At 55.8% G+C, this 12,889-nt stretch overlaps 1 protein-coding gene and 1 long non-coding RNA gene across 4 annotated transcripts in view; one reads left to right on the plus strand and one right to left on the minus strand.

Moving 5' to 3' along the window:
- Window positions 1-1,867: 1,867 nt before the first annotated feature.
- The window catches only part of Dgkz (diacylglycerol kinase zeta), a 37,598-nt gene continuing 26,576 nt past the window's right edge, over window positions 1,868-12,889 (plus strand). For 2 of the 3 annotated variants that reach the window (XM_063227851.1, XM_013147454.2), the window contains exon 1: window positions 11,472-11,662. In XM_063227851.1, coding sequence (XP_063083921.1) covers window positions 11,487-11,662 — 176 coding nt within the window. In that variant the 5' untranslated portion in view covers window positions 11,472-11,486. Of the gene's footprint in view, window positions 2,274-11,471; window positions 11,663-12,889 lie in introns of those variants that run through there. The other variant, XM_063227850.1, reaches the window with a different exon arrangement.
- Window positions 7,402-8,928, minus strand: LOC134470948 (uncharacterized). Its single transcript, XR_010040220.1, has 2 exons — window positions 8,664-8,928; window positions 7,402-7,717 (listed from the first exon to the last, which is right to left on the minus strand). It is a non-coding gene; the product is annotated as an uncharacterized LOC134470948 (long non-coding RNA).

Below are 12,889 nucleotides of genomic sequence, written 5' to 3' on the forward strand. Positions count from 1 at the left end.
CATGGTGAGCGCTAGCAGCCTGGTCAGCCAGGACACACGTGACAGCTGTCAGAGTACCCTGCTCTGCTGCCACGACAAACCCTTTGTCACAGCTGGAAACCACAGCCAGGGAGACAGGGAGAGTGGCGTGGGTGACACAGGAGTGGGGAACAGGCTAGGGTGGGGTCTGACCAGCTGTTAGGCAAAACAGGCTCCTAACTGATGGGACACAGGTGCTCTCGGGTGGGGGGACCTTGGCAGGCCAGAACCTCATCTTTAAAGGAGCCGGAGCTGCTTGGGCATCCAGGGTGACGAAAAGAGCCAGGCTCTGAGGTCCCTGAGCTACAAGAGGCCGTGGCTCAGCTGTCTCACTGTCTCCTGGCTCAGTGTCTTCATCCGCACTATTGCACCACCCTGTACAGAGCTACAACCAGGGGAAATGACAGTTTGGGTGCTGGGCACAGTGGCACACACATTATGCCAGCATTCAGGAGGCTGAGGCAGGAGGATCACCCATGAGTCTGAGGCCAAGACTTTGTCTCAAAAACTCAAGCAATCAAACAAAAACAACAACAAAAAAGGCTCATGTCCAGAGCCACGTCCCCCAGGGAGGGGCTGAGACGCCAGTGCTGCTGTTCACCGTTTCCTGAGCCTCTTCTTGGGTGCCCCCTTCACCATGTAACAATAGCTGACGTCTCATTTGATCCTTACCACAACCCTGGGCGGTAGATATTATCACTTCCTCCTGTTACAGAGCGCACAGAGATATCATTCAAGTGACTCATTGGCTCAAAATGGTTCAGGCAGAGTGGTGGGCCAGGATTTAAATCCAGGCCTTTTTCCTCCTCCTTCTTGTGTGTTTGTGACAGGAACTCACCGCAATTCTCCTGCCTCAGCCCCGAGTGTTGGGATCATAACCTGCATGGCTACTTTCCATAGGCATGAGTTTCTGGGAGCCGAGTCTGGCCCCTCCCATCGTGGGTGTTCACATTGAGGCTGGGGAAGGTGGCACACAGACAGGACACCTAGGGCAGAGACCCACGAGCTGGGAAGAAGTCATTCAGCTGGAGCCATCCCAGGAGGCTCCCTGGAAGAGGCAGCTTTGGAAGGCACCTCAGGGTTTGAACTCCGTGAAGAGATTTCAGATAGAGGCAACAACCAGGACGGTGCTGATAGGAACTGATGTCAGTGTGTGGACATCCAGGAGGGCCTTGAATGCCAAGCTAATGTACAGGCATGGGGGTGAGGTGCACCCCTGTAATCTCTGCACTCAGGAGGCTGGGGCAGGAGGATTGTTGATCTGGGCTACAGAGCAAGACCTTGTTTCAAATAAATAAACAAAAACACTAATAGGGGTAAAAAAAAATCCATATAGAATAGGCTAGGGCGGGTCATCAGAACCTCAGGGAGAGGGTGGGGCTGTCTGTGGTCAAGGGGCACTTCAGCAAGGTGACTGTGAACCATTAATGGGTACCAGGCGGTGAACCCGGGCCCCAGCCTAAGGTTCCAGAAACAAGAGGAGTCGGACAAGAGGGGCTGCTCCCGCAGGACGCAGGACGGCGATTCTGGCGTGGGAGGAAGAAAGGGGTCCCCCGGGCCGACCCCCCAGCCTCTCCTGCAGGGGGCGGGGCGCTTTTCGCTCTGTGCAGAGCTCCGGACCTGGAGCACAGCGCCCGCAGCTGGGTGCCAAGTTTCCCGCTCGCCCGGCCCGCCCGGCGCCGACGGGGTTAAGCTGCCCGCGCCGCCGCCCCTGCCCTGCACCTGCCCGCGGGCGAGCGCGCGGAGGGACGCCGAGCAGGCGGGGGCGGGGCGCCGAGCCGCGGGGGCGGGGACTGGCAGCTGCGCGGGGCCCGCGCCCGCCCGCCCGGCTCCCGCCGCCCCGGCCCGGCTGGCGGCGCCCTCCCCGGACCCCGCGGGCCGGCGGTGTCGCTGAGGTGACACCGGTGCTGCGCGACGCGGCGGCAGCAGGAGCGCGCTGGGACGCGGGGTCCCTCCGTCTTGTCCGGGGGGCGCACGGCGGGGCCCCGACCCCGGGCGCGAAGGACCCCGGCCTGGCCATCACCCCGCTCGCCCGTGGTCAAGCTCCCCGGACGCCCACTTTGGGGCGCGATGGCCGAGGGGCCGCGTGAGGACCCGGCCGAGGGGGACGCGGTGCGGAGGCGCTGGCGGCGCGGGGACGTGGCCCAGGCATCGGTGTCGCAGCCCTGGCCCGAGGGCGCGCGGGGCCTGGCCGCTGCGCCCCCCATGGAGGAGCGGTTCCGCCAGATGCACCTCCGAAAGCAGGTGTCCTACAGGTAAGCAGGGGACAGAGGGAGGCCCGCGCTGACCGGGGCCTCGGAAGGGCACCTCCTGGGCGGGAGCCCCGATGGTGCAGCACGGAAAGACTGAAGGCTGGCTGTGCCCCAAGCGCTGCACCTCGGTGCGGCCGGGGACAGAGCCCAGACATGGCCTGACAGCCCTCTCGGTGGGGAAAGGCCAGGAAGAGGGATGCGGGTTCAGTCAACAGCCCTACCCAGCTCCCCTATGGGCTGCCCTAGGATGGGCACTGGCTTTGGGGTGACATCCTGCCTGCTGTCCAGGAGGGGAGTGGCACCTGCTACTACTCCTGTCTCCATGTGCCATAGTGGGCGCTCACTGGCAGCCAGGGTGGCAAGGAAAGGGACATCCCTGCGCCTCTCAACTTTTTTTGAGGTGGAGGAACGGGATCCCACTATGTAGTTCAGGCTGGCCATGAATTCACTATGTAGCCCAGGCTGGCCTCAAACTCAAAGCAATCCTCCTGACTCAGCCTCCTGAGTGCTGGAATAACAGGTGTGCAGCACCACATCCAGCTGCCCCAACATCTTCTTAATGAGCTCTAAGCCTATCTTCTCCGGCCACCTATGCTCCAAGAGCCCCTGGGAGAAGGTCCAGCTGGAGTTGGGTCCTAAGACCCTTTTCGGGACCCAGGTGGGGTGTCCTTGAGGCAAGGTGACACCCAGAACTGGAGTGCTCCCAGAGAGGCATGGAGAGGAGTAACACAGCCCCTGCCTCCCTCCTGTCCTCTCAGACCTCTTGGACTCTCTTGCCCTCTGAGGCTTTGGCACAGAGTGACCACCCTTGGGAGGCCTAGGTGGGCACCCTGGGGCATCGCCAGTCTTTAAACTCCTCAGCATGGTTGGAGTGGTCAGGTTCCACAGCTCTACAGCCTAGGGGGCTGGGTGCATCCGAGCTGCCCTGGTTCCTAGGGCCCAGCTCAGGGAGTTTAAAGGTCAGGATCTTTGTCCTGGCTCTGTGGCCGTTAGGCCTTGATGGATCGGGGTAGTCGGACAGGGGACTTGGCCACCAGCACACAGTGTGAAGCTCACGATGCAAGGGAGACAGGTCAAGGGCCCGTGGACCCAGCCTCCACACTATGGGATCCTGGTACACCGAGCTCCATCACGGGGCTCTCCCATAGAGTATGCACATCCCAGGCCTCCAGCCAAGGGAGAGGAAAGTGGGCAGAGGGACTGGCAGGGAAGCAGGCGGAGAATGCAGAATCCTGGAAGAAGTTGGAGTCTGGGAGTTGGGAGGTCTGGTTCAGGTGCTCGCTTGTGCCAGTGACTTGCTGTGTGTCCTTGAGTAGGCCAGGATCCCTCCTGGACTTCAGTTCTTCTTACAACATGAGGGACTGACCTAAGATCCTCCATGGGTCTACAGCTGGAGAGGAGGTGGGGAGAGGGTTAGAAGCCAGGAGAAGCTGGGCATGCTGGCTCACGCCTATAATCCCAGCATTTGGGAGGCTGAGGCAGGCGGATCGTTGCAAGTTCAGGACCAGCCTGGGCCACAAAGTGAGCTCAAGGTCAGCCTGAGCTGCATACTGAGACCCTGTCTCAAAAAGACCAAAGAAAAGACCAAAGAAAAAGCTAGGAGAGCCAGGAGCAGAAGTCACTAAAGGCGTGTGGAAAGAGTTTTGTGCAAGCATGTGCACAAGCACGTGTGTGCATGCACCCACACACACACACACACACATAGAAGCAGCCACAAGGACAGGGATCCCCAGGTTTTCCTGATTTGAGGTGGCTCATCCCCAAAGGTGCACACTAGCAAACCAAGTGGTGGCCCTTTTCTGACCATGACAAGAACCAGGTCACCTGTGCCAGGACTCCAGTTCCGGGCAGGCGAAGGAGGTCACCACCACTGCTCACACACTTGGAAGGACCAGGGCCCCTGTCTCAGCACCATAGCTGCACAGGCATCTAGGGGAGTCCTGAGTGGCGGACAGGCAAGAGCCCTCTGGGTGCCAGGTCCCCAGCAGGACAGGCCGTGCTCTCTGTCCCGATGCACCCCCGCCAAGCGCTGCTCCTTGTCCAGGCCTCATGCGGACTGCAGGAGCTCAGGCCACGGTGCCCTTTTCCCATCCTCCGCCTGCCTGCCTGTTCCAGGCAGCTCTGGCTCTCAGCTCAACCTCCCACCCCGCTGCGAGGAGTTGCTAAGAAAAGCAGCTGAAAGCCCTTCAGAGAGAGAAAAGGCTTTTAGGCGGCCACGTGGGGGCACAAAACTCTGTGGGCGAGGAGTGGGAGCGGAAGCGGGGTGAGGCTGGGCCGCCTCTGACGTCAGTGAGGACCATGGGGACCTTGGCAGGACAGCAGGAGCTTCTAAGGGGGTGAGGGCTCCCGAGAAATAGTTCTCCTGGTGCCAGCAAAAGCGGGGAACAGCACCAGCAAATGCTTCCGGAAGAGGGGGATGGCAGATTTGTGCCCGCAGACACCTAGGGGCAGGGGCAGCAGGAGGCTGAACTAGGGCCAGAGAAGGCGAGGAGATGGGGAGGGGAGGGTGGTATTTGTTTAAGTGGGACCTGGTTCCAGGCGTCAAAATAAAGGGTTGGACCCCTCGATTCTGTGTCTAATTTGGGGTGGGAGGTGATCCCCAAATACTCAAGTCTCCGTCTATCAGTGTCACATTCAAGGGACCTGTGGAAGTCCAGTGTAGTGACACATTCCTGTAACATCAGCACTCAGGAGGCTGAGGCAGGAGGATCACTGGGAGTTGGAGGCCAGCATGGGCTGCATAGTGAAACTCGTCTCAAAAAAACCAAAACGAACAAAAAAGACTTAAGCTGTCTGCCCAGAGGTCCTACTGCAGGTAGCCTGGCCAAGGTTAGGCTGGACCTCAACTCTGAAAGCCTCTCCCATGTAACTTGGATACTAAGCAAGTGTGGAAACCACTGGTTTCACCTGTGAAAAAGCCAATGGGGAGAAAGAAAGGTTCTGAATGAGAGAAAGGAGATAAACGGTGGGGGGCTTCCCTGGGGCCCCAGAAGCCTTTCTGAGTTTTCCCCTTGACGAAAGCACGAGCCCAGCCAGGGCTAGATGGCAAACTTTTTTTTTTAATTGGTACCGGGGATCGAACTCACGACCGCCTGCTTGCAAGGCAGGTGCTTATGCTGCTGAGCTAAATCCCCAGCCCCGACAATAAACATTTTATGCTTTGCAAGTCATGTGGTCCCTGTCTCACCTTACAGGCTTGGCCAGGGGTGAAAACAGGCAGAGACCATGAGCAAATCATGTCTGAGTTCCTGCAAAACTTGACCTGTGGACCCTGAACCTGACACTGCCTTTCATTGCCACAGAGTGTGACTCCTTTGCTTTATGCCAGTGGTTTCAAAATGTAAAACCATTCACAGCTCCCAGGTCCTACAAAAACAGGCAGCAAGCCAGATGTGGCCCCAGAGCTAGTGTTTGCCAAGCTCTGATGCAGAAGATAGGACAGGATACACATGGGGAGACAAACTTTTGGTGGCATTGGGAACCCTCCCCAAGCGTGGAGCAGCACAATGATACTCATGTCTCTCAAGACAAACACCTGCATTGGTGCCCAAGCGCACAGGTTTTTATGGTTCTCTGGGTCTTGAATTCGAATTGTAGTCCTGCCCCTCCCTGTACTTGGGAAGCTGAGGCTGGAGGATCTCTTGGTAGTCAAGGCCAGTCTGGGCTAGGTAGGAAGCCCTGTCTCAAAAAAAAAAAAAAGCGGGGTGAAACACAAGTTTGATCTTTTGATCAGAGGATGGCATGGGGACATTCAGAAAGGATCCAAGAGGGGCTGGCCCTGAGCAGCGGACGGGTAGTAGGACCTGGTGGTGACAAAGCTTAGGAGATGAAAGCAAAGTTGGCCCGACACACAGTCCTCCCCTGCCCCCCCCCCCGCAGAGGGCATGTGGCAGGGAGGGTGCCCCCAGCTGCTGCACGGGTGGTGGCGGCTGCTGCAGGGACACAGCTCCTCAAGGGAGGGGCACCTGATCCTACTCTCTCTGCTGCTATTTACCAGAAGCTAAAAATAACCCAAGAGTGACAGGGAGATGGGCCGATTTGTAATTTAAATAGCAACAGGATAAAGCAAGGAGCTGCAAAAGATCACATTCTGTCCCGAATTAAAAATGCAAAAGCTGGGGGCAGAGAGCTGAGTGAGGCATGGGGGCGGGCAGGTGGGGGGTGCCTGCAGAGGAAGCTGGAAGCGGGGGTCTGTCCACTCTCCTTCCTTTGCAAGGGTGGGGCCAGGCCGTGCCCGGAACTCCTTCCTTCCCTCGGGACCCAGTGAGTCAAAGGCTGGGCAGGGCAATGCCGAGGCGGCCAAGATGTGCTAAAGGCACTGTGCATGCATGGATCCCAAGCCCAGAGGCTGCCCAGCTGCGGCTCAGGATGTGCCCTGCAGCCCCATCCTCCACCTGCATGAGCCTTTTGTGTGTTCAGGCAGGGAGCAGGGATCGGGGATAGCCAGGGGATCAGGGTATTGGAAGGAGTTCCCTGGGGTATGGGGGGTGTTATCCCTGGTGATAGCCAGGCAGCAGGAAAGTTCCAGTCCAGTCTCAGATCTGTGTCACTCCAAAGCCCTTTCAACCCCTCGGCTTCCAGGGACCTGGCCTTTTATCCTGAGGGAACTTTCCTTTGGGCTGTGTATTCACTATGTAGCCCCAGCTGGCCACACACTCATGGTGACCCTCCTGCCTCAGCCTCTTGAGTGCTGAAATTTAGAGGCATTCGACACCACTCCTGATACTGTCAGGATTTATAACTCTGCAGGTCTGGCTCTAGGGCTTGGTACAGTCCAGGCTGGGGCTGGGGCCTGGTAGGTGCCAAAGGGCAACTTCCGAGAAACTGATTTGATTGCTGAGCTGCCTGTGATAGACCTGTGTCCTTCTGTCCTACAGCAAGAGCGTCCCCAGCCCTCTGAGCAAGATTCCTCTTGCTCAGGCCTCAATGAGGTCACCAGGAGGGGCCTGACCTGATTTCCATCTGTCACTGGCCAGAAGCACCTGCAGCCCCACCCAGGCACATCTGTCCCCTGAGGAGGGGGCAGAGGCCCAGCAGCTGGGCAGGGCAGTAATCAGCGGGCTACAGCGGGTGCCTGGATGATGGGCTTAGCCACTGGAGAGAGACCTCAGCCACTTGCACAGACAAGAAATCAGTTTCCTTCCCCATCAGTGCTTTGGACTCATATTCAACCCATTTCCGAGTCCACAGGAATCATAGAACACATACTCGCATCCACAGCGCTGATCCAGGATGAAGTAGGATTCCAAAAACCTTGTAAGTGAGCAGGCTTGGTGGCACAGTCCTGGAATCAGGAGTCTGAAGCAGAAGGGTGACAAGTTTAAGACCAGCCTGGGCTATTGAGCAAGACCCTTATCTCAGAGTCCTCTGGTTTTCAAGAGCGCTGGAGACGTAGCTTAGTGATAGAGCTCCTAGGATTCTCGAGGCCCTGGCATCCTTTGCCAATACTGAAAAGGAGAAAAAAATCTTGTAAGGAGCTAAGACCGGTGTGTACAAATAAAACATTAGAGTATTCCTGGGGACAAAAGTGTCAGTGGGGGAGAAACGTTGACTCAGTATTTAACATTTAGGTATTTATAAAACATTTGTCATGAATGAATGAAAACCTGGAGATAAGGGAAGAAATTCGAGTGAAACCGAAATACAGGAAATCTTACAAGTCCTTTGTGATGGTTGACCAGACAGGTTAGTGACTAGCCAGAGCCACACAGCAGGCTGGGATGTGAATTGCTGGTCTCTGTGTCCCTTCCCATCTCCCCAGCTCTGCTAACCTGAGCTGGAGTTTAAAAGATGACAGTTCTAGGGGCTGGGGATTTAGCTCAGCGGCATAAGCACCTGCCTTGCAAGCAAGCGGTCATGAGTTCGATCCCCGGTACCGATAAAAATGGAAAAAAAAAAAAAAAAAGATGACAGTTCTCCTAGGTGTGATAGTGTGTACCTGTAATCCCAGTAGTTGGGAGGCTGAGGTAAGAGGTTCGAAAATTCTAGCCTAACCCTAGGCTAGTTAATGAATCAGAGACACCTTTTGGCAAAATAAAAAATATGAAAGACTGGGGCTGTTGCTCAGTGTGAACAGAGAAAGAGAGAGAAAGAGAGAGAAAAAAGAAGAAATGTTTATTGAATACCTACAACAAAGCAGTCCAGCTTGGTGTCAGTGGAAAGAAAATCTCTGCAGGGAAGCCCTCACCAAGAGCCAAGAAAGTAAGAGAAGCCCTGAAGGTCAGGCCAAGGAAGGGGCCGGAGGTTTTGGGAGCATGGGATGTCCAGGGCGTATATTGGGTCTTCTGCGACCTGGTCCACTTCTCCTTCAGTTCCCACGTGCCCATCTGGGCCAGGGAAAGTAGAACATTTCCCGCTCTGGGGCCTCAGCAAAGCCCAGAATAATTCTCTTACCCAGATTCCTTTTCCTGTGTGTGCCTGGTGGATCCTGCGGGGTCCCCAGTGCGGGCCAGCGCTGTCCTAAGAACAGCCAAGGGCATCCTCCCCGGCTCTGGGCACCTTCCCCTTCCAGTCCTCCCTGCCCCAGCCAGAAAGCCGAGCTGTCACTGACAGCTCCCAGGGTCCAAGCCCAGGATGGCCATGTCTCTACCGCTGCCTCCCGCCTGCCTGGCTTCCCCCGCAGGAGCCCATTTCCTGTCCTCTGCGGCTCAGGACTCAAAGAGCCTCGCCTGGAAAACAGGCCCGGCCCCACTTCCGCTGTTTAGCTGCTGGAGAATGAATGCCTGGGAGAGGAAGGCCGGGCGCTGCCACCTCCTCCTACCAGAGCCGACCTTGGCCTGCAGGCAGAGCCCCAGGGGCCACAGCACACAGCTCACGCCTAAAGAGACCCAAGAGATGATGGGTCAGAAGAATGATTGGGAAGAGAGACTCCAGGCCTGATACCTCATTTTTTAACATTCTTTCTTTCTTTCTTTTTTTTTTTTTTGGTACCAAGTATCAAACTCATGACCTTACACTTGCCAGGCAGGCACAGTGCTGCTGAGCTATATCCCTGGCCTCCAAATTTTTTTTCTTTTGAGATGTGGTCTCCCTAAAGTCATTAAACTGCCCCAGCTGGGCTCCAAGCCTATCTCAGTCTCTCCAGCACTGGAGGCCTGTTAATTGCATCTGCGTGTGGTGACACCAGACCTGTAATTGTAGCCCTTGGGAGGCTGAGGCAGGAGAATGGCCACAAGTTGAAGGCCAAGCGGGGGTACATAGTGAGTTCAAAACCAGCCTGAACTATAGAGTGTGACCCTGTCTCAAAAAACAAAACAGAAAAGATTCTTAATCCTAGAGCTGGGGCTATAGCTCAGGTGCAGTGGTCTTGCCTGGCTTACCCAAGACCCTGAGTTCAATTCCTACCACCACCAAAAAAAAAAAAAAAAAACTAGGAAGCTTTCTGGCTCTATGCCTCAGTTTCCCCATGTAATGGGAGGAAAATAACAAACTCTACCTCCTGGGGTTACTAAAACATTGGATGGGCTAATTATACATTCAGTAAAGAGCTGGCACAGAAGTGTCCAAGCAATATTAACTATTGTTTATTGTGGCTGAGTATTAATTATTCATCACACAGCATGCACTTATGAAACAAGCTACTGAGAAATGTTCCATTCCAGTCACTCGGGACACGAAGGTGATTCCGAAGCAGATGGAGGCATCTAAGGGTTGGGGGAGGACACTGAGTCTGCAGGCTCTGTAGCGTAAATGTTTGTGAAACTCCGCTGACACTGAAATTTCCTGCATTGCTGAAGCACCCAACACACACACAAGCGAAGAGTTAATTCTAGAATGGGGCAAAAAAAAAAAAAAAAATTCTGGAGTGAGGCGCTTGAGCGTTTGGGGAACGCTCTGCTCCCCAGAAATGACTCAAGAATAAAGAGGAAGAATGGGTCCCCTCCCTGGACTTGCAGTGGCCCCAAGCCCCAGTGCAGTCAGGCCACCTCTCGTCACATTGCCTGGCTCCTGCTCTGTGGTCACCCTGGTCTGCTACTCCCCTGTCCCCGGACCCCCCCCCCCCCAGTCAATTCTGTTCCCTGACTTCTCTCAGTTCGTCCCGTGGTCGGTTGTCTTGATTCACGTAGTCCTGTTCTCAAATGCCTTTCCTCAGACCTCCTGGACCCCTTCCTTATACCCTAACCGCCTTCATTTGGCTGGGCAGTCTCTCTGCTACTGAGCTACATCCCGCACCTCTCTATTTCATTTTGAGACAGGGTCTCACTAAGCTGCTCAGGTTAGCCTCAAACTTCATAAGTATTAATTGTACAACTTGTAAGTCTTTTTGTCCTTTAAAAATAAAAGATACGTTCTCTCTGTGTAGCCTGGGCTGGCCTTAAACTCACTATATACCCCATAGTGGCCTCAAACTCTCAGCAGTCCTCCTGCCTCAGCCTCCTGAATGCTGGGATTGCAGGCGTGCACCACTACACCCAGCCCATGCCTCTTATTTCATCGACATATACTTGCACAAGTTTGTATTATTGTTCCATTTTACAGATGAGGAAACTGAAGCTCAGAATACCCCCGAGACAGGAATTCATTATTTTATGGGTTTATACACGACCTTATTCCAGAAACAACGTAAAGTGACTTAGAGAGGTTTATGACCACACAGCAGGGAATGGAGAAAAACAATGTGAGCTCCTGCCTTTGAGTTCCATCCTGTTTCTTTTCACAACTCCACTGTTCTGTGTGCTCAGTCCTGTGTTGGATGGTGTGACACACGTAGAGGTGCTAAGGTGAGAAAGCAGTGTGTGTGTGGACATCCCCAGCCATATGGGAGATTGTCACTTGCAAAGGTCTTGTGGTGGAGCATGCCTGTGATGCCAGCATTTGGGAGGCTGATGCAGGAGAACTGCTGTGAGTTGGAGGTCAGCCTGCCCTACATACTGGGACCCTGTCTCCAAAAAAAAGAGAAAGAAAGAAAGAAGAAGATAAACACAAAGGTTCAGTGCAGAGAAAAGCCAGACTGAGCCCCAGTGCAGAGCCCAGCCCAGACAGGCCCGGTGGCTGCCTGGCAGCTTCTGACTCTGGAGCAGTCTCCTGGCTGTTGGGCCGGGCTTGTCCCCACCTGCCCCTTGCCCTCCCATGTAGTCTTGCCCCAGCCGCCTCCTGCCCCAGCCAGCGGAAGGCGCCTCAGAGCCCCGAGGTCCCCTGCTCGGGCCGCTGGCCGGCCTCTAGCAGGGCCCCCCCAGGTCAGGAAGTGCCGAAAGAGGAAGAGAATTGCTGGGCAGGATGAGCGCGCTGGGGGCTGGCCACAGTGCCGAGGGAGACCGCGATGCAGCCGCAGCTCTGGGGCCCGCGGAGGCGCTGGGGACAGAAGCACGGGAGCTGCCCGGGACACTGAGGCAGATGTGGCGCTACCGCTCCTGGGACGTGCCACAGATCCCAGCCGAGGCCCTGCAGACACAGTACGTGACAGACATAAGGGGGGCTGGGGCTGGGCATGGGGACTTCATTTTGCTGAGGACTTGAACCTTTTTTTCGGGAATGGGGGGCAGAAGTGGGGCTTCTGATTTGTTATGCGGCAGCTCTGTGCAGGCCCAGGAGGACTCAGGGGAGCTCCTGGAGGAGTGAAGGGAGCTATGACAGTGGGCTGTGTGGTGGAGGGCTGAGCTCACTAACTGAAGAGGGATCTGGGGAGGGGACTCCCACTCCAAGGAGAGTAGCAGTCACACTGACAGTTTCCAAACTGGTGCAAGGATACATAAAGGCTTCAGGACCTCTGAACTCTTCCCACCAGTCTTGGTGTGGGAGCCACTGGGAGGCCTCCCCAGGAGACCCACTCACTCCAGAGGCCAGAGTCAGGCCCTGTAGGGATTTCTCTGCCCTCCTCCCACCAGCCTGGCCCCAGCTGCTGGCTGAAAGGCAGGGCCACCCTCCTCGCCACTCAGCCACTTCTCTGGGCCCACAAGTGACTAGCAGGGAAGGAGCAGGACTTGGCCTCTGGTGGTGGTGATCTCTGGGTCACAGGCTTGCTGGCAAGCCCCATGGGCCCCGGCTCTTCCCCCACCCACCAGGCTCTCTGTGGCTGACCCAGTCTGGAAAATGGGCTGCCAGAACCCTAAAGGGGAGGGTGAAAGTGAAGGTAACACAGGATGTGGCTTTGCAGAAGATTGCAAACGGAGACACCAGGCACTGGGCTGGCATCAGGGTGGCAGGGTTTGGGGAAGAGGAATACCACGGCCCTGGCTTCCTGGCCCTCTCAGCTTGAAGGGGTTCTCAGAGACTGGGTGCAGATTGCCGAGTGTTCCGAGGGCCACGTTCCCAACGGCAATGGTTCTGGTTCCAACTTCTCTTGTTTCTAGAGAAGGACAACCCAGCTGCCTGGGGGGTAGGTGTTTGGGTGTGCATTTGAGGAAAATTTCTGGACGTGTGTGTAAGGAGAGGGGTCCTATAACCACGGTCTAGGGGCTACTGTGTGCAGGAGCCAGTGTGCTTGTCCTATGGGGATGTGTGTGTGTACGGTAACTGTTGTCCTTATGTGTGTGTATCTGAAGTGGGCGTGGTGGTGCACACCTCCAGCCCCAGCACTTGAGAGGTTGAGGCAGGAGGATCGCCACCAGTTCTCGGTCAGCTCAGGCTATACAGTTAAGATCCTGTCTCAAAAAACCAAGTGTGTATTTGAATGTGTATGA

This window comes from Cavia porcellus, unplaced genomic scaffold (genome assembly GCF_034190915.1).
Source record: "Cavia porcellus strain 051 isolate PalLab524CR breed Dunkin Hartley unplaced genomic scaffold, mCavPor4.1 scaffold_17, whole genome shotgun sequence".
NCBI classification, from domain to species: Eukaryota; Metazoa; Chordata; class Mammalia; order Rodentia; family Caviidae; genus Cavia; species Cavia porcellus.